This window comes from Carassius carassius, chromosome 27 (assembly GCF_963082965.1).
Source record: "Carassius carassius chromosome 27, fCarCar2.1, whole genome shotgun sequence".
Classification (NCBI taxonomy): Eukaryota; Metazoa; Chordata; class Actinopteri; order Cypriniformes; family Cyprinidae; genus Carassius; species Carassius carassius.
Window position 1 is genome coordinate 27,522,644 of NC_081781.1, and position 25,967 is coordinate 27,548,610.

General features: G+C 40.5%; 1 protein-coding gene across 1 annotated transcript in view; it reads left to right on the plus strand.

Moving 5' to 3' along the window:
• Positions 1-25,967, plus strand: part of lama4 (laminin, alpha 4) — a 74,658-nt gene continuing 48,691 nt past the window's right edge. The window contains exons 1-3 of the mRNA XM_059513293.1: positions 1-261; positions 19,129-19,230; positions 25,340-25,467. Of these exons, the coding sequence (XP_059369276.1) occupies positions 166-261; positions 19,129-19,230; positions 25,340-25,467 (326 nt within the window). The 5' untranslated portion in view covers positions 1-165. The remainder of the gene's footprint in view (positions 262-19,128; positions 19,231-25,339; positions 25,468-25,967) is intronic.

Genomic DNA, 25,967 nt, shown 5'->3' on the forward strand with positions numbered 1-25,967 from the left:
GCTTGGCAGGGCAGGGCGTAAGCGAGAGAAGAAGAGAACAGCAGTGCAGACTACACAGACTGCACTGAGGACAAAAAATAGCCTAGGGAGAAGTAGATGTGAGAAAGACTACAGCAGTGAACACAACAACATTCACTGCTTGGGCATTTGTTTGCGGGGGGAATCATGGCCTCTCTGCTGTTTGGACCTATCTGTGTTCTCTTCATCTTGTCAGCACTCACGCACACAGCTTCCTCGCAACAGTTAAACACAGTCTACAGGGTAAGTCCTCTCTTTGTGGCTGAGAAAAGAGGAATATTTGAATTAGCATCATATGCCAAAGGTTAACAATAAACACAAATAATATGTTGAATTTATTTCCTTTATTACTTGTTTGCAGATATACTTCTGTCTATAGCAGGGTCTTTAAAAGTGTTGCTTTCCTTTTAGAGCGGCATGTGTTCTGAAATATCATTAAAAGATATATCATTATGCTCAAATATCTCTAATCAAATTCAGTGTTCTGATTATTTGAGCTAGGTTATGCCAGTACTTAATGTCAGTGAGTGCCTCATTTGTGTTTATACTTCTCCTGAGGACTTATAGGAAAAATATATCAGAAATAGACACGTTAAAACAAAGTGTATTGTGAAAAGTGCTATACAGTATATAAACAAATTCGACTATCATTTCAGAACTTCATGAGCAACTTCAAAGCACTTATCTCTGGGCTGTTGTTTCTGGAGAAGTTGAGATTTGTCTATAGTTGTTGATCAGACTGAAATGTTCTAAATGGATGTTTGGGTGTGGACTTCTTGTATGGACTCTAGTGTTCCAGTAAACATAAGGTTTAGTGCTAGATATGCTGTTAAAAAGTTGTTTAAAAAGGTCTTTACAAAGAGAGATGTTTATGTGTCTCATGCTCTGTAATGAGAAAACTCTGTGCCCTCCCCACCCCCACCGACCCAACCAGCAGCTGTTGAGAGTCTAAAGGGTCTTGTCACTCCTCACCGGAAATGCAACAGAGGCGAATGGAGGCCATCTGTTGGGGGGACATACTGATCCAATGGGCAGAGTGGGAACACTTCTTTACTGCCACATTCCCTGAGGATCAGAGGAGATTCAAGTTCTGTTCCAAAGCCTATAATAATCTTTATAATTAGACCTTTTTTTGTTGACATATATAGACATGTTCTTCCTAATCCAAAGTCTTCCACTGCATGAATATACAGAGTTTCCCGCTGCTTTTGCATACTGTTTTAAAAAGCACACGTGATCTACTTCGGGTCCTAATTAGGCGACGACCAGCTGAACTGTTGTGCTGCTTAACGTTAGTTAAAAAAAGAGTAAAAGTGCCCCTTCCCGCACGCAAAACTAGTCGTTTTAACATTGCACAGGCCTTTAGATTAGACTGACCACAAAAAATACATTAATGTAAAAACATTTCTAGGAGTAGTTTGTCGCAGCATAAAACATGTCACTTCCTGTTGCCTGCAGGTGGCGCTATGACTATAACTGAATATTGGCATGTAGATCTGTTAAGGGCAGAAGTCTTATCTAACATGTGAAGTTTGAGGCAGATTGGACATTGTATGTCTGAGTTACAGCAACTTCCTTTTTCATGGCGAAACATCAAAATTTGTCAGGCCGCCATGGACACGCCCTTTAACGAAACCTCAAGATTTTTTTTCTCAATTTAACATCAAAAAAGCCTTTAGATTACACTGACCTAGTTTGGTGTTGATCTGAATAAATCTCTAGGAGGAGTTCGTTAAAGTACAACCCGTGTTGATCTGAATAAATCTCTAGGAGGAGTACAACCCCTGAAAGTGGCAAAAACAACACCAATTTTTGCAGAGAAAATTCTAAATAACCGATTTTCGTACATGTACGTGAAACATAGCTCGAGGTGCACTCCGTTGAAAGTGGATAGGTGGTGCTATCGAGCCATTTTGCCACACCCGATGGAATATTGGCCTTCAGATCTGTTCAGGCCAGGACTCTTATCATAGATGTTAAGTTTGGGGAAGATTGGACATTTTATGCCCATGGACATGCCTTTTAACGAAAACTCAATATCTTCACAACTTAACATCGCTCAGGCCTTTAGATTAGACTGACCACAAAAAAGACATTGATGTCATAAAATTTCTAGGAGTAATTCGTCGCACTGTAAAATATCTCACTTCCTGTTGCCAATAGGTGGCGCTATGACTATAACTGAATATGGGCATGTCAATCTATTCAGGTTCGGAGTCTTATCAAAAATGTGAAGTTTGGGGCAGATTGGACATTGTATGTTTGAGTTATAGCAACATCATCTTTCATGGCGAATCATCAAAATTCGCCAGGCCGCCACGGACACACCCTTCAACAAAAACTGAAGATCTTCGCAATTTAACATCGCAAAGGCCTTTAGATTAGGCATACCAAATTTGGTGTTTATCTGAATAAATCTCTAGGAGGAGTTTGTTAAAATACAACGCATGGAAATGACAAAAATTACACAAAATTTGCTCATAATAATAAAAATAACCGACTTCCTGTTGGGTTTAGAATTTTGCTCCAAGAGTCTTTTTTGTAGGTATTGGTGTGTTACATGTGTGTGCCAATTTTCGTGCATGTACGTGAAACATAGCTGAAAGGCTGTTGATTTTCTTAGTATAGGTGGCGCTGTCGAGCCATTTTGTCACACCCTCTTCACAGCATGTTTAAGCCCTCAAAAATGTGATTAATTTGGGAGAAAAAAGAAGAAGAAGAAGAAGAAGAAGAAGAAGAAGAAGAAGAAGAAGTATAGACGGAGCAGATACAAGAGGGTCCTCGCACCATCGGTGCTCGGGCTCTAATAAACCTCCCCTTACAATACGATCAAAACTTTAGTCGGATCTGGCCAATTCAATCCGATTGACGTGTTTACATGTGACTTTTTTATTCTGATTGTGCTTCTAGTCCTATTACGATCGGATTAGTAGTGTCCATGTAAACGCAGCTATTGTTTCTTAGTTCATAATATATATTTCATAGTTATATATGACATATATGAAAGCTGTCTTTTATTAGTAATCATCTTTAATGTCAACTTAATATTGTATGTAATTTAAACTTAAAATTTGGTGTTAACTGATTTAAAGAAAAAAAAGTTGTAGTTACATTAAACTTATCTTGATATCTTTGAACACTGCATGGGCAGTGGGTTTCTAGTTCTCAGCATGCTTGGCATAGAACAGGAGAAGGGGAGTGTTATTTTTTTGCGTGTGTTTTTAGTTAAGGCAAATACCTTTTAGTGTGGTGCACATGCCATTCATTCCGCTGTGCATAATAGCACCAAAGGAAAAAGATATATGGGCCATTCTTCAGAATCATATTTTTTATGTCATTACTGAAACAGTGTATGTTATAGTCCATTGGCTGAGACTGATTTTAACATAACATAAATTTATAATCAAAAAATATAGCTGTGTGCCTCTCTCTCATAGCTACAAGGTGTGAGAAGATAGGTCTCATCATTTTGAGGTAAATGTGTTCAAAATTCAGAAAAATCTGTGTGTAACTTTAAGAAGCATCACTACCGAACACCCTTTTTCTGAAATTAAACACATTTTTTGGGGAGTTACTCCATAACATTTAGTTTTATATGTATACCACTGTTCAGAACTGTCCTGGCTAACCATATGCTGATTAGCATCTTTTAGCTACCCTTACGAAAAAAAAGTTTATTCAAGTGTGCTACTTCTTTTAAACTAAAAATAGGAAAGTATGCTTTTAGTTTACTTTTTATGTACTTCTCAGAAATGGTCTTTATGTTCTCCTCAGAAATATACCTAAAATGACATTTACATTTACATTTACATTTAATCATTTAGCAGACGCTTTTATCCAAAGCGACTTACAAATGAGAACAATAGAAGCAGTCAGGTCAACAAGAGAACAACTACAGTATACAAGTGCCATGACAAGTCTCAATTAGTCTAGTATAGAACACATAGCCAGGTTTTTATTTTTATTCATTTATTTTTTTATAAATGAAAAGACAAGAAAAGGAAAAGTGCTAGTGTTAGTTGGTTAAGTGCAGGCGAAAAAGATGAGTCTTTAGATGTTTCTTGAAAATGAGTAAAGACTCAGCTGTACGAATTGAGATTGGGAGGTCATTCCACCAGCTGGGCACAGTCCAGGAAAACGTCCGTGAGAGTGATTTTGAACTTCAAAACATTTAAGTATACTTGACTTATACTTACAAAATGTTTTGTTAAATGGCTCACATTTAACAAAAACCAACCAATTCACTATCTCAACAAATTAGAATATGGTGACATGCTAATCACACCTGGAAAGGTTTCCTGAGTCTTCAAAATGGTCTCTCAGTTTGGTTCACTAGGCTACACAATCATGGGGAAGACTGCTGATCTGACAGTTGTCCAGAAGATAATCATTGACACATTTCACAAGGAGGGTAAGCCACAAACATTCATTGCCAAAGAAGCTGGCTGTTCACAGAATGCTGTATCCAAGCATGTTAACAGAAAGTTGAGTGGAAGGAAAAAATGTGGAAGAAAAAGATGCCTTATGAGGAGTGTCAAGCAAAATCGATTCAAGAATTTGAGTGAGCCACCCCTTACGATGTGTCAAGGATTTTGGATACAGTTGTTGTATTCCAGGGGGAAGTCGTGGCCTAGTGGTTAGAGAGTTTGACTCCTAACCCTAGGGTTGTGGGTTTGAGTCTTGGGCCAGAAATACCACAACTTAGTTGCCCTTGAGTAAGGTACAGAACCTCCAACTGCTCCCAGGGCGCCGCAGCATAAATGGCTGCCCACTGCTCAGGGTGTTTGTTCACTGCTGTGTGTGTGCACTTTGGATGGGTTAAATGCAGAGCACAAATTCTGAGTATGGGTCACCATACTTGGCTGGATGTCACGTCACTTTCACTTTCCTCTTGTTAAGCCACTCCTGAGGCGTCTTACCTGGGCTAAGGAGAATAAGAACTGGACTGTTGCCTAGTGGTCCAAAGTCTTTTTTTCAGATGAGAGCAAGTTTTGTATTTCATTTGGAAAGGTCCTAGAGTCTGGAGGAAGGGAGGAGAAGCTCATAGCCCAAGTTTATTAAAGTCCAGTGTTAGGTTTCCACAGTCTGTGATGAATTGGGGTGCAATGTCATCTGCTGGTGTTGGTCCATTGTGTTTTTTGGAAACCAAAGTCACTGCACCAATTTACCAAGAAATTTTGGAGCACTTCATGCTTCGTTCTGCTGACCAGCATTTGTAGATGCTGATTTCATTTTCCAGCAGGATTTGGCACCTACCCACACTGCCAAAAGCACCAAAAGTTGGTTAAATGACCATAGTGTTGGTGTGCTTGACTGGCCAGCAAACTCACCAGACCTGAAACCCAGAGAGAATCTATGGGCTATAGTCAAGAGGAAAATGAGAAACAAGAGACAAAACAATGCAGATGAGCTGAAGGCCATTGTCAAAGAAACCTGTGCTTCCATACCACCTCAGCAGTGCCACAAACTGATCACCTCCATACCATGCCGAATTGAGGAAGTAATTAAAGCAAAAGGAGCCCCTACCAACTATTGAGTACATGTACAGTAAATTAACATGCTTTCCAGAAGGCTAACAATTCACTAAAATGTTTTGTTTATTGGTCTTATGAAGTATTCTAATTTGTTGAGATTGTGATTTGGTGGGTTTTTGTTAAATGTGAGCAAAAATCATCATAATTAAAAGAACCAAAGACAAAAACTACTTCAGTCTGAGTGCAATGAATTTATTTAATACACAAGTTTTACAATTTGAGTTGAATTACTGAAATAAATAAACTTTTTCATGACATTCTAATACATTGAGAAGCACGTGTGTGTGTGTGTGTGTATATATATATATTTATATATCTTATACACTGTGCATGTTTCTGATGATACAAGATGAATGCAAATGCACCAGGGTTGGATAGAATTGAGTCTGAAATCAGAACAGTGCAGCGGGGGGAGTTCAGCAAACATGCCCATTGCGAAAGCTCTCTAAATGTATTGCATATGTAAAATCATGTTCTATTATACTGACAACTCATATTTTCTTATTTTTACAACAGGTGATTTACTTTTTTTCAATGATCCATGATAATTTTTGTAGCTACAAGTTTTGACCTTCAAACTTCTGTCACCTTCCATCAAATATTGTTTATTTGTTTGTTTGTTTGTGCCTATATTGAGAGTTTGGGCGCTTCTAATGTAGCAGACAGCATACGGAGCAGTTTACTGTTATTTTCTTTCTTTCTTTCTTTCTTTGCAGGCATGAATTTCTTCTCTGCCTTTATTTCTTCTTTTCACCATGCCAAACACAGAAAGCCAGTCTAGAATAGCATATATGAGTGGAGCAGAATGGGAGATATTCCCCCTCCCCCGCTATGAGCGATCATGTGTATAATAACATAAATTTGCTTACATTAAGCACTGCATGCATAGTTTGGACAGCTTTGAACACTAACATAGCTACAAATATTGAAATGTCCCAGTATGCTATTATACTATATTCCAGAACTCTTGGAACACTGCTTGGCCAATCAAATTTGAGGACCAAAACTTAGTGTTAAACTTAACCTACTAAACTATAGATTGTCCAATAGAATTTGAAGACAGTTTGTTGTTATGAAACTGGTATGCACTCTTGTGTGTTTCTTAGTTAATGTGTATTTTCACTAGAACAATGTAAACAGTATGAGAAAGAAAGAGAGAGAGATGGGATACAGACAAGGAGGATAACAAGCTGTTGCCTTTGCACAAACTGGGAGCCCCTGAAATGGAACTTATGTTTATTAACATTTACCCACTAGCAGACATTTTAACCAAAGCAACACCTACATTTTATGAGCTCATGTAATCCTTGAGAATCAGATTTACCGGTCTTCTGACTGTTCATTCTGGCCAAGAACTGCCCACTTAAGCCAAAAGAATACTTCCCTTGCCATAAGCTTTATACTTGCATACCAATTTTTGTGCCCATGTGGACAGCAGCGCATGTATGAGTGATTTATGTACCAAAAACAAAGGTTCATTAGGTAGTGTACATACACTGAATACATTAATCTGTGCATGCAGTCCATAGAATATACTTTGAAAGGCTTGTACGATCGACTGTGCACAAAATAGATTAGAGAAAAGAAAAATAATTTCACGTTCCTATAAAAAAGGTAAACAGTTCAAACTAAAACTAAGGCATAAATCAAATTAATAGTAATAAAAATAATAATAATACCTAAACATTGTATTTATGTTGTGCAATTTAACTTTCAAGTTTCAGCTTAACTAAAGCTCAAGCATGACATAAGCCTTACTGGAAGGCTTTGTGGCTTTTGTGAGAGGGCACATGACTGTTTTGTTTAGTATATATTCAACTTCAGGTGAATCTGCATCCTCCTATCGCAAAGCTGTCATTTGTGCCATGCAGCGTTCATGCGCGCTCGGGCATCAGGCAGCGAGTCGCCATCTGCGAAGATGAGCAAGCTGAGATATTTGAATTCGCCACTTTTCTTCAGGGACTGGTTGCTGGTTGTCTTCATGTCAGCTTCCAGGTACTCGGTCTTGGTGATGCTGAGCCCCATGCCGTTCGCGTAGTGTCAGTCCGACCATTGCTGCATTTGATGTTGGAGCTGCTGGCTGGCCTTATCCCCGAGGCAGACATCACCAGCAAACAGCAATGTCCAAGCGTTAGGTAACGACGTCATGTTTTCAGTAACGGGGTAATCTAACTAATTACTTTTCCCGTCGTTACAACGCCGTTAACGTTACTGAACGTTAAATGCGGTGCGTTACTATGCATTGATTTAATATGCAATCCGAACGCACCCCTGGCTCACATAGCGAGTGAGCAGGTAGGTTAATAACGAGATAAGCGATTATGATTGGCTAAGGCAGAGTCATGTGTTTCATGGTAGCCAATCAGAGCCAGTGTTTTTACACACACGAGCCAGTGGCGCCAAACACACACAGTCACACACACACGCAACAGCTACAGAGATTCGCAGCAGCAGGAGAAATGGCGAGTCAGGAGCAATCCGATGAAAAGTTGCCATTTTCAAGGTGGAGATATAAGCACTATTTCAAATTCATTGTAGTCAAAGGCAAGAACGTGCATGTAATGTGTGACACACGCATCTACAAAGCTAGTGGCCAAAAACACTTTTCTTACAAAGAGTGCAGGATAAAACTCTTGCTGTCTGTTGACGTGCAATAAATCTCGAAAGTTATATACGAACACCTGTCTATTCTACTCATTTCAACTGACTTGTGAAAACTGCAAAAAAAATAAAAATTCTTTGACATATAGCAACTTTTTTTTTTTTTTTTTTTTTTTTTTTACAGTAACGCAAATAGTTACGTTCCCTGGTAACGAGTTACTTTTATTATGGAGTAATTCAGTTACTAACTCAGTTACTTTTTGGAACAAGTAGTGAGTAACTATAACTAATTAATTTTTTAAAGTAACGTTCCCAACAGTGGCAGCGAGTGTCTGAAATAACTTGATCCAATGTGGATTATAATCACTAAACAAGGCAGAAATATTTATAATCGATGTAAAAGACGTGTGTGTGTGCTAAACATTAACGTTACCACAGTAAACATGGTAAATGCAACCAGGAGAGATCAGACGTCAGCTTCTTATTCTCTATCAAAATTGTGAATTTATTTAGTAACATATTTTATCTGTCATAAGTCTCGTCTCGAGAGTTTAGCACATGTCATCAAAATAATGATTTTTGTTCGGGAGCTTTTATAAAATTAGAGAGTGTCTAAATAGCAGATCATGGTAGAAAGCTTACAGCTATAACACCAGCATTAAAAACTTTTTTAAATAAGTTGAGCTCAAAACTCACTTTCAGTCAGCAGCGAGTGTTGGAAATAACTCGATCCGATCCGATGTGGATTATAATCACTAAACAGGCCAGAAATATTTTAAGCGATGTAAAAGACTGTGCACGCTAAACATGTTACCATAGTAAACATGGTAAATGTGACCGCTTGAAGAAATCAGACATCAGCTTCTTATTCTCTATCACAATCGTGTATTTATTTAGTAACTTATATTATCTGTCATAAGTCTCGTCTCGAGAGTTTAGCTATCATAAAAATATAATGTTTTTTGTTCGGGAGCTTTTATAAAAATAGAGATATTATCATTCATTCTAAATGTGACGTCTAGGCTACCGTGGCTACAAATAAACAGAAAGAAGACTCGACTGAATAAGCAGGCTATTTTCATAAGCGTTAAAAATAAATAAATAAAATAGAAATAAATTTATTTCTGTGTAATTAATTTTGAGTCCTGATGAATTAATTCATTATGAACAATGTATCACTTATTGTAGTATAGTAAAACATCGATGCTTTTGAATTTCAATTTAACAAAGAATGCAAACAAACGGCCGCTTTTTATCATGTTTGTGTGTGATTGCGCAGGTTCCAGTGATTTATATCTTATTAATAACTTCTCTTTGTTGGTGAAATTATTTGGTTGCATGACGTTGTTCCTGAGAGGCGTGTAAAGGGCGTGTTTTAGTGACGCGCAGCTATTAGCCCCGCCTGGCCCTTTTAAGCCCTGGCTCGCACTGGCCCGACAGTGGAAATGCGGCTAATTAAATGTAGGCCTTAATTCAGCTCAGAGGGACATGGATGCATTTAACCTGCAGTTCAATTCATGTCTCGCACACATCAATGCAATTTGAATGAAACGTATACATTTGCTACAAACTGGAATTATGGCGAATATCCTGTGATGTCCACTTCGCAGAGCACTTACATTTCAATAGAACAAGCGTCTGAAGCCATAAGAGAAACATACAAAATGTGCAGAGCATGGGGGCATGAGGACTGGAATTGAACCACTGCTTTAGGCTGTGCAGACTGTTAGTTTACCTCATCCCCAGATATGAGTCGTTCATTTTTTGTCATATCACATCCCCATAAGCTGAAGCTATGCAGTCTATACTGTGAACAAAATTGATTAGTTCACGTCTCAGGTCTTTGAGTTTGAGTCATTCGTTCATCCTTTGACAGCCCCATAGGCTATAAGGCTACACAGACTGTACCAGAACTGAACTGATTAGTTAATCTCTTGAGCCTTTGGGTTCTTGTTGTTTATTATTTTGTCACATGGCCACTTTCTGGCTCAATATCATACAACAAACACAAATATTACATGTTATTAACTGTATGTTATAAAGTATAAAGGTTATTATAATAAGTTTTTTTTTACTTCATTTCCACATTCACATCATGACAGAAACACTGGCTTTCCTCAGTTCTGTGTTGTTGGTTTGGTATTACCCGAACCTAAGACTTGAGAGGTGAACTGGGCCTCATCATTTCTGTTTACTGTAAAGAACCAATAGGATGTTATGCATGCACAGTCAACACAAAATGAACAAATCCTTGCTGAGATAACTCAATGTTTCCTATTCATATTAAAGATTTGTTCAAATTGAATGAATCATTCATGAATGACACGTCATTACATTCCACTATCAAAGAAAGTCTTCTCTAGAGATATGGAGGGAAGGATATATGTTGATATGTGCATGTTTGTGAAAGCGTACAGTATGGTACTGTTTTTCCATCAATTTACACTGTAATGATGCTTGCAAAAATGCACTGTGCAGTGTCTGGTAAAGATGGAAAACAGACGTTTTCTCATGCTGAGAGATAAGTAGATGCACGTGTGTGAGAAAATGTCATATGTAATTTAAAAAATAAAGAAATGACACAGCAGAATAGAATAGTTCCTATTCTCTGTTTTTATTTGAGCTTCATAAGATGAGGCATGGACCTAGGAACATTCTCTTGCTGTTGTCGGCAGGAACTATTTTTCAGCGGAAGGATGAAAAGTAATATATCAATGCATATATTTTTGCTTTTAATATTTTTATTGTGTGGTAAACATTTTACAAAAGCAATAAGGTATGCTGTATTGTGAAGAAGTCATGGTTGAAGAGTTTGTAAGAACACTTATTCAGGTCAGTAAAATTAAAACATCTTATAGTAAAACAATTAAACAATGTATCAACAACATGGTTCATAAACATCATGAATCATGACTATCAAATCTCATATATACAAACTCAAAAAGGATGTGTAGTTTCTCAGGCCTATCCTTTCAAGCAGTAATGATGACTCACACAGGATGTTTCCACTTCCCACGGTCCTTTGCTCCAAGAGTCCCCTGGTTGTCTATTTGCAAGAGTTTAGGTCATATCAGATTAGACACACAACAGTCTTGTATAGCTAACCCTAAAGGACTTTCACAATACTGCAGAGCTTGCCCTGTCTTTCAGTTTATGTTAACATAGAAGCATAATGTAGTCATGTTCGGACATATGCAGGCAAACTTGTAATGCTGCTGGAGTTGTCAAATCCAATGTAAAATCATGGTCCAGATTGATTAGATGTTTAATCAGTTTCTGGGTGGGTAAGTAAATAAATAAATAAATGTCTTACAAATCAACAACCATCCTATACTATAGGCTACTAGTTTTGGTCACATAGGCTATTATTTTAAGGTCCAATTTTCACAATTAACAAATCATTAACTATGACTTTTGCCTCAACTTCTAATTTGCTACTTGTTAGTAAGTAAGGTGTTTTTTTAGGTGTTGGATAGGATTTAGTGTTGGGCAATATGGTAATTTTTCAAATCGTCATATCGTCAGCCCATGAGATTGACGATACCCAATATTATCGTGCATGGTTGGAGCAAGAGACTCTTTGTTCTTGTCATAGCATAACTATTTGGTGTTTAAAAACCACGCAGGTGTGCGAGAGTGGGCCTATGGAAGCACTTAAACCTTTCAAAACATACTGATAAACTAACATGTTAAATATAAAAATGTCTTTTAAACAGCTAGTTCATATATAGTAGGGCGCAAATGTCATATCGCACATCCTGTGACACATTTGCCACATCTGTGCACGGAAGTTATCAGTCTAAATGTTTAGCAAAATCAGTCAATGGTGAAAATCAATAGTAGATTTAATTTAAAGACCAACAGTTTAATGTAATATTTGCAGAGGAAAAATAACACACGCAGAGACAGAGCCAAGGTGAGTGCTGTTTACTTCGTAGTACTTCACTCATACAGATAAGTTCCGGGGAAAGTCACCATCCCCCTTACCGTATTTACTCTAGTGCTGATACTATAATTACCGTACAGTATTAACTACTACACTCCTTCCCCCTAGATTTGAACCCATAACAAGAAATAACTGTACTTTTATCACTATTTTGTAACATAATATGCAGTGCTAAAATTATACCACATATACAAAACTCATTAACCTAACAGTAAGCACTCAGAACATGAATACCGTATTAATAACTCATCTCAAATGAACACTTAGAGATTTAATCTAGTTGGTGCTGTCCGATGCCTTACTGGATAGCGCCGCTCTTGTTGCACTTCCGAAGATGGACCAGCAGCAACATTTTCTGGCTCTGTGCTTTCTACTGGATCCCCACAGCCTGCTGCGTACTCCAAGAAATCATCGTCATCCCTTCTGCTTGGTGAATAAGCAGCTTTAGACGCACGCAGGTGATCCACATGCACCTTGACTTGACGATGATCAACTTGTACCTCATAGGTCAGAGATCCTCTTCGTTGCAGAATCGTTCCTGAAACCCACAGCTCCTTTGGATGTCTGAAATCCCGAACTAACACCCTCTCTCCCCTTTTGAACATCCGGAGTGGCTTTGCTCGCTTGTCATGAGCCTTTTTCTGCTGTAGCTGATGCTTGAGCACTACTTCCGATATGTCCGGCTTCAATAAGGACAGGCGAGTGCGAGGTAGTCTCTTTAGAAACATCTCAGCCGGGGTGCGCTCAGTGACTGTGTGAGGAGTGTTTCTGTATGTGAACAGGAACCGGGCAAGCCGTTGCTGGGGTGACACAGACTGAGCTTCCAGTCGAGTCCAGGCTTTCTTGAATGTCTGCACAGCTCGTTCCACTGCTCCATTGGATGCAGGATGGTAGGGTGGTGATAGAACATGTCGGACTCCATTATTCTTGAGGAACTGCTCAAACTCTGCTGATGTAAATGGAGGGCCATTATCTGACACCAACACCTTTGGCAGGCCATAGGATGAAAATAGGTTTCTGAGAAGATGTGCAGTCTTCTCAGCTGTTGTCTGCTGTGTAGGCAGAACTTCTAGCCACTTTGAATAGACATCCACTACCAGCAAGTAGTGCTGCTTATTGATCTCAGCGAAATCAACATGTATTCTTTCCCACGGTGATGCAGCCCATGACCACGGATGGAGGGGTGCTACTGCTGGCCTGTTCAGTGTCATCTCACATGCAGCACACTGGCCTACAAAGTTCTCTACTTCCTGATCCAGTCCTGGCCACCACAGGAAACTTCGGGCTAATGCCTTCATTCGTGTTATTCCAATAACACGAACAATAGTCAATAGACAATAGTCTCCGTCTGAACTTTGGTGGTATAACCACCCTCGACCCCCAGAGAATACATCCCTGGTCTGTAGACAACTGATCCTTTCTCAGATAGAATGGTTTAAGATCTGGATTTGGCACAAACTTCGGCCAACCTGACAATGTCAGTTCGAGAACTTTGGAAAGGACCGGGTCATGTCTTGTCTCTTCTGCAATGTCTTTTGCTGACACAGGCAGCTCATCAATGTGTGAGACACAGAGTACTCCGCCTTCATCTGTAGTGTCATCCGTGTCATGATCACAAGGAAGACGTGACAATGCATCCGCATTGGCGTGGTCACTGGATCGTCTGTACTGAATGTCATAATCGTACGCCAACAAGATTAAAGACCAGCGTTGCATGCGAAGTGCAGCGAGAGTTGGAACTGCACATTTGGGGCCTAGAATTGTCAGAAGTGGTTTGTGGTCCGTCAACAACTCAAACTTTCTACCGTATAAGTACTTATGGAACTTCTTGACACCGAAAATTATGCTCAATGCTTCTTTCTCAATTTGAGCATAATTCTTCTCACTAGATGAGAGAGTTCTTGATGCAAAAGCAATTGGTTGCTCTTCACCGGATGGAAACACATGAGAAATTACAGCTCCGACACCATATGGACTGGCGTCACAAGCAAGCCTGAGAGGCTTCTCTGGATCATAGTGTGCAAGGCATTTGCTATTCAAAAGACGTTGTTTACAGCCCTGAAATGCATCTTCACATTGTGGAGACCACTTCCATGGTGCTGCAGCTTGTAGCAGCTGGTGAAGTGGGTGCAGCAATGTGGACAGATTTGGCAAAAAATTTCCATAGTAATTAAGCAACCCCAAAAATGATCTTAACTCTGTAACATTTTGCGGAGCTGGTGTGTTTACTATGGCCTCGACCTTGCTTGTGGTTGGGTGCAGTCCCTGTGCATCTATTCTGTACCCTAGGTACTCCACTGAGTCTTGCAGGAATGCACATTTGGAAAGCTTGATTCTCACACCATACTTTTCCAGTCTTGCCATCACTTGATTCAAAATTTCCAGGTGTTCATCCTTTGTAGGTGCTGATACAAGAATGTCATCCATAAAGCACACAACCTTCTCCATCCCATTCAGTATTTGATCCATTGTGTGTTGAAACACTGCTGGAGCTGTGGAAACTCCATAGGCAAGGCGATGGAATCTGAAGAGGCCTTTGTGTGTGTTCACTGTAAGATATTGCTCTGACTCTGGATCTAATTGCAGTTGTTGATAAGCGAAAGACAGGTCTAGCTTACTGAAAACTCTCCCACCTGCCAAAGTAGCAAACAAATCCTCCGCATTTGGAAGTGGATATTCTTCCGGGAGTATGCATCGATTCACGGTCACTTTGTAATCACCGCACAATGGTTTAAGACACTGCCTTGTCTTTCTTGGGTACCACGACAACAGGTGCTGCCCATTCACTCCTTTCCACTTGTGTTATGATGCCATTCTTCTGTAAGCGTTCCAGCTCTTTTTCCACTGATTCCCTCAACGCATAAGGTACTGGTCGTGGTTTGTGGAAGATGGGCTTGGCATCACTTTGCACTCTAGTCTTCGCTCTGAAGTCTTTAATCTTCCCATATCCGTCTTTGAAGAGATCTTTGTGCTTTTCAAGCATTGCTTGCAGGGTGAGCTGTTCATTTTTCTCGCCGCCTTGAAGACTGAAGATCTTACCCCAGTTCAGCTTTATCTTCTGCATCCAATTTCTTCCCAGTAGTGGTGGTTTACTGCCTTTCACCACCACAAGTGGCAGCTTCCACTCGTATCCCTCATACTTCACTGGCACTAAAATTCTCCCAAGTACAGGAATGGTTTCTCCTGTGTATGAAGACAGATGAATGGCTACTGGCTGCAGAGAACAGTCCTTCAGTTGGTCATGATAGAGAGACTCTGGAATCAAGGACACAGATGCGCCTGTATCAACTTGCATTTTCACTGGGTTCCCAGCTACTTCAACTTTGACAAAAATTCCATCTTTTGTTCCTTGAGCGGTGTACACCGTAAACAAGTCCAGCACATCATCTTTACAATCATCAGAATCATCAGTTACTCCAGTTGCGTTCACCATTTTAGCTTTGTCCCTATGCTTTATTTTCTTGCAGACTCTTTTTAGATGTCCGACTTTTCCACAACCATGGCAGGTTTCGGTGCGATAGTAGCATTCAGTTGATTGATGATTGTCCTTGCCACATCGATAGCACTTCTGTTTTTTCTCTGTAGAGATGCGCTGTTTATCTCCTCCATCATCCTGCCGGTTGTAAAATGAACTGTTACTCTTCTTGTGATGCCGCCGGTCACCAGAAGTGTTAAAGACTCTGTGAACTGCCCCTTTTGGTTTTTCAGCATGTTCTCTCAATTCTATAGTGTCTTTGTAAGCCAACTCAAGAGCAAGTGCAATATCGCAGGCCTTCTTGAATGTAAGATCTTTTTCAGATAATAGCCGCTTGTGATATCCCTCCCCTGAGAGGCCGCAAACAAACTGATCTCTGAGGGCATCATTGAGAAATTGTCCAAACTCACAAGTGCTCGCTAATGTCTTCAGTACAAGAATGTATTCGACCACAGTTTCATCTTGCTTTTGCTGTCTTTTGTAGAATCTGAATCGTTCTGCAATCAAAATGGGCTTCGGCTTAAAATGCAGTGACAGGGCACTTGTGATATTGTCATATGACACTTCTGTAACCTTCTGAGGTGCAATCAAATTTTTCAATTTTTTCATCTTTCAAATCGTTCTAAATATGAATCAAAATCTTCTTTCTTACTTTCAAATTCTGGAACTCTTCCTATCAATGCCATCTCTTCAGGTGTTTTCTTTATTTAATTTCTTTACAATTTCCCTCTTCCAGCACACTTCTTCCTATGGCTCCTTCTGTTAATCTCCACTTTTCATTTATAACTTGCTTCGTCTTGCAAGACACAGTTTTTGTTTTCAGTTACCTCCACTCACCACAGGAGGGCGCTCATGCGGTTTCATGCGCTGTCCCTGTCCTAGCCGTTTGAGTATCTAGCAGTCTCGGTTTCCTCCGAACCCGCAAACAGGCGGAATGTTGCCTTTATACTGAGTTTCACTCGTCAGATATCTTCAATATCCTTCCTCATGTGATTCATTAACTCTATATCCTCGTCGCCACTGTAATATTTGCAGAGGAACAATAACACACGCAGAGACCGAGCCAAGGTGAGTGCTGTTTACTTCGTAGTACTTCACTCATACAGATAAGTTCCGGGGAAAGTCACCATCCCCCTTACCGTATTTACTCTAGTACTGATACTATAATTACCGTACAGTATTAACTACTACATTTAACACTAAATATTGGACAAAAATCTAACTTGTTAAATATAAAAGTATTTAAAATAGGTAAGTTCATATATTTGGAGTAAAGGATACATCAATCACAGCATGCACCGAGCCCGATACACCGCCACAGAAATGATAATGAGATGCCTTCTAAAATAACTGTGGCATTAAACTCAGTGAGGGCTTGGTTAAAATATTGCACATAGGCCATTCAGATTATTTGTTAAAGTGCACTGAAATACCTTACATCTGCAGACGATGTATGTCTGTTTGTGGATGGAGACTCCTTCACCAGCTATAGGCTCTAATCCTCATTTGCGCATGTGTGTGTGACATGCGATGCTGAAGTGAAATAACAGGGCACTTTTATAGCAGAATTATAATAGGCAGCCTAATAAAAATAATAATAATAATTATTATAATACATTAATAGGAGAATGAGCATAATATTGTCTTGACTATCATCAAAGACATCTGCTATCGTTGATACACGATACTATCGTCTATCGGCACAACCACAGTAGGATTAGGGATGTAGAATATGTGCTAATAAAGAGCCAATATGTTAATAATAGGCATCCTAATAAGCAAGTATTTGATAGTGAGAATTGGTCCCTATACTAAAGTATTATTTGTTTGTAACCATAGTATAGTGTTCTTTCATGTTTATGAAAATGCAACTCCGAGACCATCTTTTCAAGTAATTTCATGTTCATTTTCTTGCAAGTCTTAGCATGATGGAGGCACTCTGACATGATCTTTTCTAGTCATTACTCTTCCAAGCTGACAACATAGGAGCTCTATTAGACACAAATGGGCTGAAGGGAGGCAAGAGAGAGAGAGAGAGAGAGAGAGAGAGAGAGAGAGAGAGAGAGAGAGAGAGAGAGAGAGAGAGAGAAAGAGAGAGAGAGAGAAAGAGAGAGTTGCCCCAGAATGTAGTGTGGTTGATGGAATTCTTCACACCTTGACATATGGAAATCCTTGTGCTCTGACACATTATTGGGCATATAGCAGACAGAATTAAATTTGGGAAGTAGAAGAAGCCTATATCCCATTACACAAGATGAGAGAAACTGGTTGGTGTAAAGGTTATTAACTATTAAATTTTTATATCTAAAATATCTGTGAAATATCTAATCAGTGTGGAATATTTAATCAGTGTGTTGTTGACATGATATAGTCTTATTTCCATTTACAAATATATATATATATATATAATTTCTCACCTAAGCAAAAGTTGTTCAAAGAATTGTTTATTTTTTTGGGGGGTTTCGGATTGAAGGCACTATACTATACTTTTTGGTGATCTACCAATAAGGAATGTGTGATAATGAAAAACAGCTCTGTGTCACGGTACACAGGAGCGAGGAGATGCAGGATTATTACCATTATACAGTCCTTTATTCACAGATGTGGAATCTCACAGAATGCAGGGGCAGATGACATATACAACAGCTGACCGGAAACACAGGGTTTAAATGCACAGAAACTAATGGAACACGCCTGGGAACAATATGAACTAAACGGGGAACAACTGGATTCAAATTATAAAAAATCAGGGAGCAGAAACAGGAAGATAACCAAATAAGGGAATGGAAACATAAACAGACACGGAACAAAGTCTGATACTCTGTATAAGAGAAGTCATAAGTGTTTTCACAAGTGTTGGTTTGAAAACAGTAACTTTATCTATTCTGTGTGTTAAATTAAACAAGTTCAATAAACATTTGCCTATAGATACTTACTGATTATTTTTGTAATATAGCCCCAGGTGAATAGTCAAAGACCTGAAACAGTATAAGTCATTCATAGAATCATTTACAAAGAAATGCAAATCAGGTTTCAAGGCTGAAACCTTACAACATAAACGGATTGTTCTCATAATTCGTATGAGATGTTTTATTTTATTTTATTGTTGTTTTTGTAAAAAGAAAATTATTTTCTTATGCACTTACTTTTGAGGGAATTAGGCTAGTTCATCTAATTGTCTCTGTCTCCTCCTCATCCTTATCTGTATGAAAGCTAAAACTTCAAAATTGGTGATTGTGGTATAACAGCAATCACAATATATATATATATAGAAATTATAAAAAAATGTTGCATGATGGTATGATGATTTATATGATGGGCTTTTATATGTAAAGACTAAATGTTGATTAATGGTCAATGACAGTCACTAAAATGTATACATAAAATACATTTTAAAAGTAGTAAAATAAATTAAATGAACACACACAGTAGAACAAAAAAGTTGACAAGTTTTTATTTTTATTTTATTATGAACATTAGGCTATTCAACAAAATCGAAAATTTAATAGAATGAATATTTTGATAGTTAATGTTTGGTTGTTTCTTTTTTGCAGGTATGTGCAAGAGGTTTCTTCCCGAGTGAGCAGGAAACATGTCTCCCCTGTAACTGTAAAGGCCATGCTGACAGCTGTGAGGACATTACGGGGATATGCATTGTAAGTTTTGTCAAAACTCTTTAAACCATCTGTATTTTTTTAACTTTACTCCATGACATCAATACCCATCTATTCTCAAAATGTAAACAATATGTAACGGCTAATGAAGGTGAGGAAGCAAGTGCAAGTACATAGGATATTTAATAAACACAGTCAGAGACATGAGTAACATAAAACAGGATAACAGATGGGTGAGGCTAAGTCTGATGGCGATCCGGGAAGTAACAATGTCCGATGGTGATCCAGGAAGTGGTGGTGAGGAGATGCAGCAGGAGAGCGTGACACAGGAACTGAGATAAGTGAGCAATGGGGGTGAGAGGTATAATCCGTGGGTGGTGAGGAGTGGATGGGATTCCAGAGACACAGACGATCCAACGAAGATAAGAACACAGAGAACAGGAATGAGAGACCAGGCATAACACGAGGGACTGCAAACAACGCTCTGACAAAAACAAGAAGAAAGACAGGGCAATAAGTAGGGATCAGGTAATGAGTAGCAGCTGGTGTAGATGAACAATTAACGGAGACGCCCACATGAAACAATCAGTGCTGATGCAAGACACACACAAACTCCACCCACATAGTAGAAAAACCCGAGGTGAGACAAGTTGGCTGAAATTGCTAATAAAACGCAGATAAAAATTGGTGAACCCCAGAAACCGCTGTAGGGCCTTACGGGAAATCTGGACTTGGCCAATCTATCACAGCCTTAACCTTGTCAGGATCCATATGTATTCCCTCAGATGAGGCGTTGTAACCTAGGAAGGGAACAGATTTTGCATGAAATATGCATTTCTCCACCTTGACAAAAAGCTCATTCTCTAGTAATCTCTGGAGCACTCGTCTGACGTGTTGCACGTGTTCCTGGAGAGACGAGGAAAAAATCAGTATGTCATCCAGGTAAACATATATGAACTGATCTACCATGTCTCTCAACACGTCATTAACGAGTGCTTGGAAAACCGCTGGCGAGTTGGAGAGCCCGAACGGCTTCACCAAGTATTCAAAGTGCCCTCTAGGGTTGTTAAAAGCTGTTTTCCACTCATCCCCCTTCCTGATGCGGACCAAATGATAAGCGTTGCGTAAATCCAGTTTTGTGAAGACTGATGCTCCCTGTAACCTCTCAAAGGCTGAAGACATCAATGGTAAAGGATACGTACTCTTTACCGTGATGTTGTTCAGCTCTCGGTAATCAAAACAAGGTCGCAGTGAACCATCCTTCTTACAAACAAAAAAGAATCACGCCCCCGCTGGAGAAGAGGAAGGGCGGATGAACCTCAATGCTAGAGAATCAGAAATATATTTCTCCATGGCCTCCCTCTCCGGAATGGAAAGAGATTAAAGCTTGCCTTTAGGCGGGGACTTTCTTGGAACTAACTCTATGGCACAGTCATATGGACCATCCTTCTTACAAACAAAAAAAAAATCCAAGATGGCGCCGCACATGGCTGCTTCAGTGCTTGGCTCTCCAGTGTTTGTACTGTTTTTGTTCGTTTTTCCTGTTTTTTTGTTTAACAAACACGATCAGTTTCACCAGGGATGAACTGCTGAACATTCGGCAGAACACACCACATGATATTTTTCCGGATTTCTATTATACAGACGTTTTACTGAACATTGTTATCGGAGGAGCAGCGGCGCTGATCAAGCGCTTCAGGACGCGCAGACGGGGAAAGCGAGTGGGAGCGCTCGTCAGACTCAGGAAGCGCGGATTTCGAACGCCGTTGCCTAGCATCCATCTCGCAAATCTCCGCTCTCTACCCAACAAAATGGACAAACTCCTTCTGCTTTCTCGGACAAATAAGGATTTCTCTCACTCTGCTGCTCTGTGTTTCACGGAAACCTGGCTGAATGACGCCATACCGCTTCGGAAATCGCGCGGCGGCGGGACATGCTTTTACATCAATGAACGGTGGTGTACAGATGTAACTGTGTTAAAGAAGATGTGCTGTCCTGATCTAGAAACGCAGGTTATCAACTGCAAGCCATTCTATTCGCCGCGGGAGTTTCACTCGTTCATTCTGGTTAGTGTTTACATTCCACCTCAAGCGCATGTGAGCTCAGCTTTACAGAAACTCGCTGATCAGATCACAGACACAGAACAACAACACCCGGACTCTGTTTTAATCATTCTTGGGGACTTTAATAAAGCCAATCTCTCCCGTGAACTGCCAAAATACAGACAGCATGTTACCTGTCCCACCAGAGACAGTAATATACTGGATCACTGTTACACCACAATAAAGGATGCATATCACTCTGTTCCACGAGCAGCTTTGGGACGTTCTGATCACTGTCTGGTTCATCTTATACCGACCTACAAGCAGAAACTTAAATCTGCTAAACCTGTAGTAAAGACTGTGAAGAGATGGACCTGCGAAACAGAGCAGGATTTACAATCTTGTTTTGACATCACAGACTGAAGCGTTTTTGAAGCTGCTACCACCGATCTGGACGAACTCACAGAGACTATAACATCCTATATTAGTTTCTGTGAGGATATATGCATTCCTACCAGGACTTATTTAACATTCAACAATGATAAGCCATGGTTTACAGTACAACTCAGACACCTTCGTCAGGCCAAAGAGGATGCCTACAGTAATGGGGACAGAGTCTTGTACAATCAGGCCAGGAACACACTGAACAAAGAGATTAGAGCGGCTAAAAAGACCTACGCTAAAAAGTTGGAAGACCAGTTTACTTCCAACGACTCTACTTCAGTTTGGAGAGGACTGAGAGCCATCACAAACTACAAGACACCATCCCCTTGCACTGAGGCTAATCAACGACTTGCTAACGACCTTAATGAGTTTTATTGTAGATTTGAAACCCCCAACACCCACTCTGACCATCTCCCTACACAACCATTAACACCTCCTGCAATCCCCCTCTCCATACCTCCTGCTCTTCAAATCTGTGAAGATGATGTGCACCAGGTCTTCAAGAAAAACAAAAGAAGAAAAGCACCAGGCCCAGATGGCGTTACACCAGCCTGTCTGAAAATCTGTGCTGACCAGCTGGCCTCCATCTTTTCACAGATCTTCAACAGATCTCTGGAGTTGTGTGAAGTGCCTTCCTGCTTCAAACGCTCCACCATAATCCCCATTCCAAAGAAACCCAAGATAACAGGACTTAACGACTACAGACCTGTGGCTCTAACGTTTGAAAAACTGGTTCTGGCTTATCTGAAGGACATCACTGGACCCTTACTGGACCCCCTGCAGTTTGCGTACCGAGCAAACAGGTCCGTGGATGATGCAATCAACATGGCATTGCACTTCATCCTGCAACATCTGGACAAAACAGGGACTTATGTGAGGATCCTGTTTGTGGACTTTAGTTCGGCTTTCAACACCATCATCCCAACAACCCTCCAGACCAAACTGACCCAGCTCTCTGTTCCTAGCTCTATCTGTCAGTGGATCACCAGCTTTCTGACAGATAGGCAACAGTTAGTGAGACTGGGGAAATTCATGTCAAACAGCTGCTCCACCAACACTGGTGCCCCTCAGGGATGTGTTCTCTCCCCTCTGCTCTTCTCCCTGTACACCAACGACTGCACCTCTAAAGACCCCTCTGTCAAGCTCCTGAAGTTTGCAGACGACACTACAGTCATCGGCCTCATCCAGGACGGTGACGAGTCTGCTTACAGACAGGAGGTTGAGCAGCTGGCTGTCTGGCGCAGTCTTAACAACCTGGAGCTGAACACGCTCAAAACAGTGGAGATGACTGTGGACTTTAGGAGAAACCCCCCTGCACTTTCCCCACTCACCATCATGAACAGCACTGTGGCTGCAGTGGAGTCATTCAGATTCCTGGGAACCACCATCTCTCAGGACCTGAAGTGGGACAATCACATTGGCTCCATTGTGAAAAAAGCCCAACAAAGGTTGTACTTCCTTCGCCAGCTGAGGACATTTAACCTGCCACAGGAGCTGCTGAAACAGTTCTACTCAGCCGTCATTGAGTCAGTTCTGTGTACTTCAATTACTGTCTGGTTTGGTTCAGCTACAAAATCAGATATCAGAAGACTACAGAGAACTGTTCGGACTGCTGAAAGGATTATTGGTGCTCCCCTGCCCACCCTCCAAGAACTGTACACATCCAGAGTGAGGAAAAGGACTCAGAAAATCACTCTGGATCCCTCACATCCAAGTCACCCCATCTTTGAACTTTTGCCATCTGGCCGGCGCCTCAGAGCCGCAAATACAAGAACAGCAAGGCACAAGAATAGTTTCTTCCCCCAGGCAATCTACCTCATGAACAGTTAAATGTTTCCCACTTAAACTTATGCTTATGCAAAAATGTGCAATATCCTTATATTTATTTGTTACCCCTCCATCCTAGAACATTCCTGCATCTCACTCAATCCTATTCCATTATCATTTATAGCACAATTGTTTATACACTTATTTATTTGCCAATTTGTAATTCTCCTGTAAATTTTTTTTTTTGTCTGTGTGTTGTTGTCTCTGTTTACTGGAAGCTTATGTCACTAAAACAAATTCCTTGTATGCGCAAGCATACTTGGCAATAAAGCTCTTTCTGATTCTGATTCTGATTCTGATTCAATGCGGAGGGAGAGAAGCAGCGCGGGACTTACTGAACACTTCCTTCAGGTCCAGGTACTCTGCGGGCACATTTGACAGAACCGTAGCCTCCTCCTGAAAAACAGAAACAGACACAGCAGGACAAGCAGAAACCAGAAAAGACTCATGACAACATTCACTCCACAAGGTGATGGTTTTGGAACCCCAATCCACTTGTGGGTTGTGTTTAACTATCCAGGGCTGACCTAAGACGATGGGTGCCACAGGGGAGTCCATTAGGATGAAGGGAAGGGTTTCTGTGTGGTTTCTGGAGGTGAGGAGAGTTATAGGTCCTGTGGTGTGGGTGATGTAGGGCAGTTCCTGGCCATTGAGTGCGCTGATGGTGATCTGGTGTGAAAGGGGTGGGATAGGGAGTCTCAGGTGTTTTGCAAGGGTAGTTCCATAAAGTTACCTTCAGCTCCTGAGTCCAGAAGGGTGTGACAGGTTTGAGTGTTATTGGCCCACCTCAGTTTCACCGGAAGGAGAGTAGATGATGAAGAGGACTTCCCGGCGGAGATCCCACCCGATAGTAGGCTGGTTGGAATAGGAATATGATGGAATAGTCCGTGAGCTCTCGGGCCACCTCCTCGCCAGCCACAGCCCGGTCGAAAACTCTCTTCATCGGAGAGGGAGTGGAACAAGGCACAGCATTGGTCTCGGTTCTCCCACACCGCCATTCCTCACAGGGCGGCCCTCCCAGAGAGTAGAGTCAGAACGAACGCCACCTTGGACTCCTCAGTCTCAAAGGTGTGAGGCTGCAGGGAGAAATGCATGGAACATTTAATCAAAAATGTTCGGCATTCACAGGAACTAAGATGAGTGAGCCGGGGGGTGTGACAGGTATAATCCGTGGGTGGTGAGGAGTGGATGAGATTCCAGAGACACAGACGATCCAACGAAGATAAGAACACAGAGAACAGGAACGAGAGACCAGGCATAACACGAGGGACTGCAAACAACGCTCTGACAAACACAAGATGAAAGACAGGGCAATAAGTAGGGATCAGGTAATGAGTAGCAGCTGGTGTAGATGAACAATTAACGGAGACGCCCACATGAAACAATCAGTGCTGACCCAAGACACGCACAAACTCCACCCACATAGTGCAAAACCCGAGGCCATGGTTTACCAATCATGACACAATACCATGTTGAAGAGATTTTTATGTACACCAAAAAGAAAAAGAAGATGGTAAAGGTTAGACAACTTTACATTTTAAATTAAAATTATTTGTAATAAATAGTCCTAGGGGACAGGTGTCCTGCAGACTTTAGTACCAACCATAACTCAACATCCTGGAACAAACTATTCAGTATTCATTATTACTGGCAGTATTAAAGGCAGATATGTTTAATTTGAGTTGGAACTAAAGTGTGCAGGACACAAGCCCTCCAGGACTGGAGTCGAAGAGCCCTGATATATGCTGTTGACAGAGTTTAACATTTTTGCAATCTTGCCAGTGTAACCAGCCAGTGTATTTAGAATGTTTTGCTGAAATGCATCATTTTTGTTTCAGGAATGTCAGGACCACACCGTTGGAGATTTCTGTGAGCAATGTGAAGATAGATATTTACCTGTGTTTCTTCCTGATGGCACCTTTGTGTGTAGACCATGTGCCTGCCCGCTATCATTGGAATCTAACAAGTGAGTTCATACATGAGCTCTGGCTAAACAAAGCATGCTGACACAAACCATATCAGCAACATGAACAAAAAATAATAATAAAAAAGCTGATGACTTTGGTTTTTGTTATTCAGCTTTAAATATTACATGCATTAAAAAGGAATAAAGTTATTTTCATTATTAGGGCCCGAGCACCGAGGTGCGAGGACCCTCTTGTATCTGCTTTGTTTATTAGGGCCCGAGCACCGAAGGTGTGAGGACCCTATTCTATCTGCTCTGTTTATTATTATTATTATTATTCTCCCCAATGAATCGCATTTTTGAAGGCCTAAACATACTCAAAAAGTCACAAAACTTTGCACACACCTCCGAACTTGCAAAAATTTATCATTTTCGATCTTCCCCAAACTCCACATGTTCGATATGAGTCCTGGCCTGAACACATCTGAAGGCCAATATTCCATTATAACGATAGCGCCACCTGCTGGCAACAGGAAGATTGGCACATATATGGAATAAAC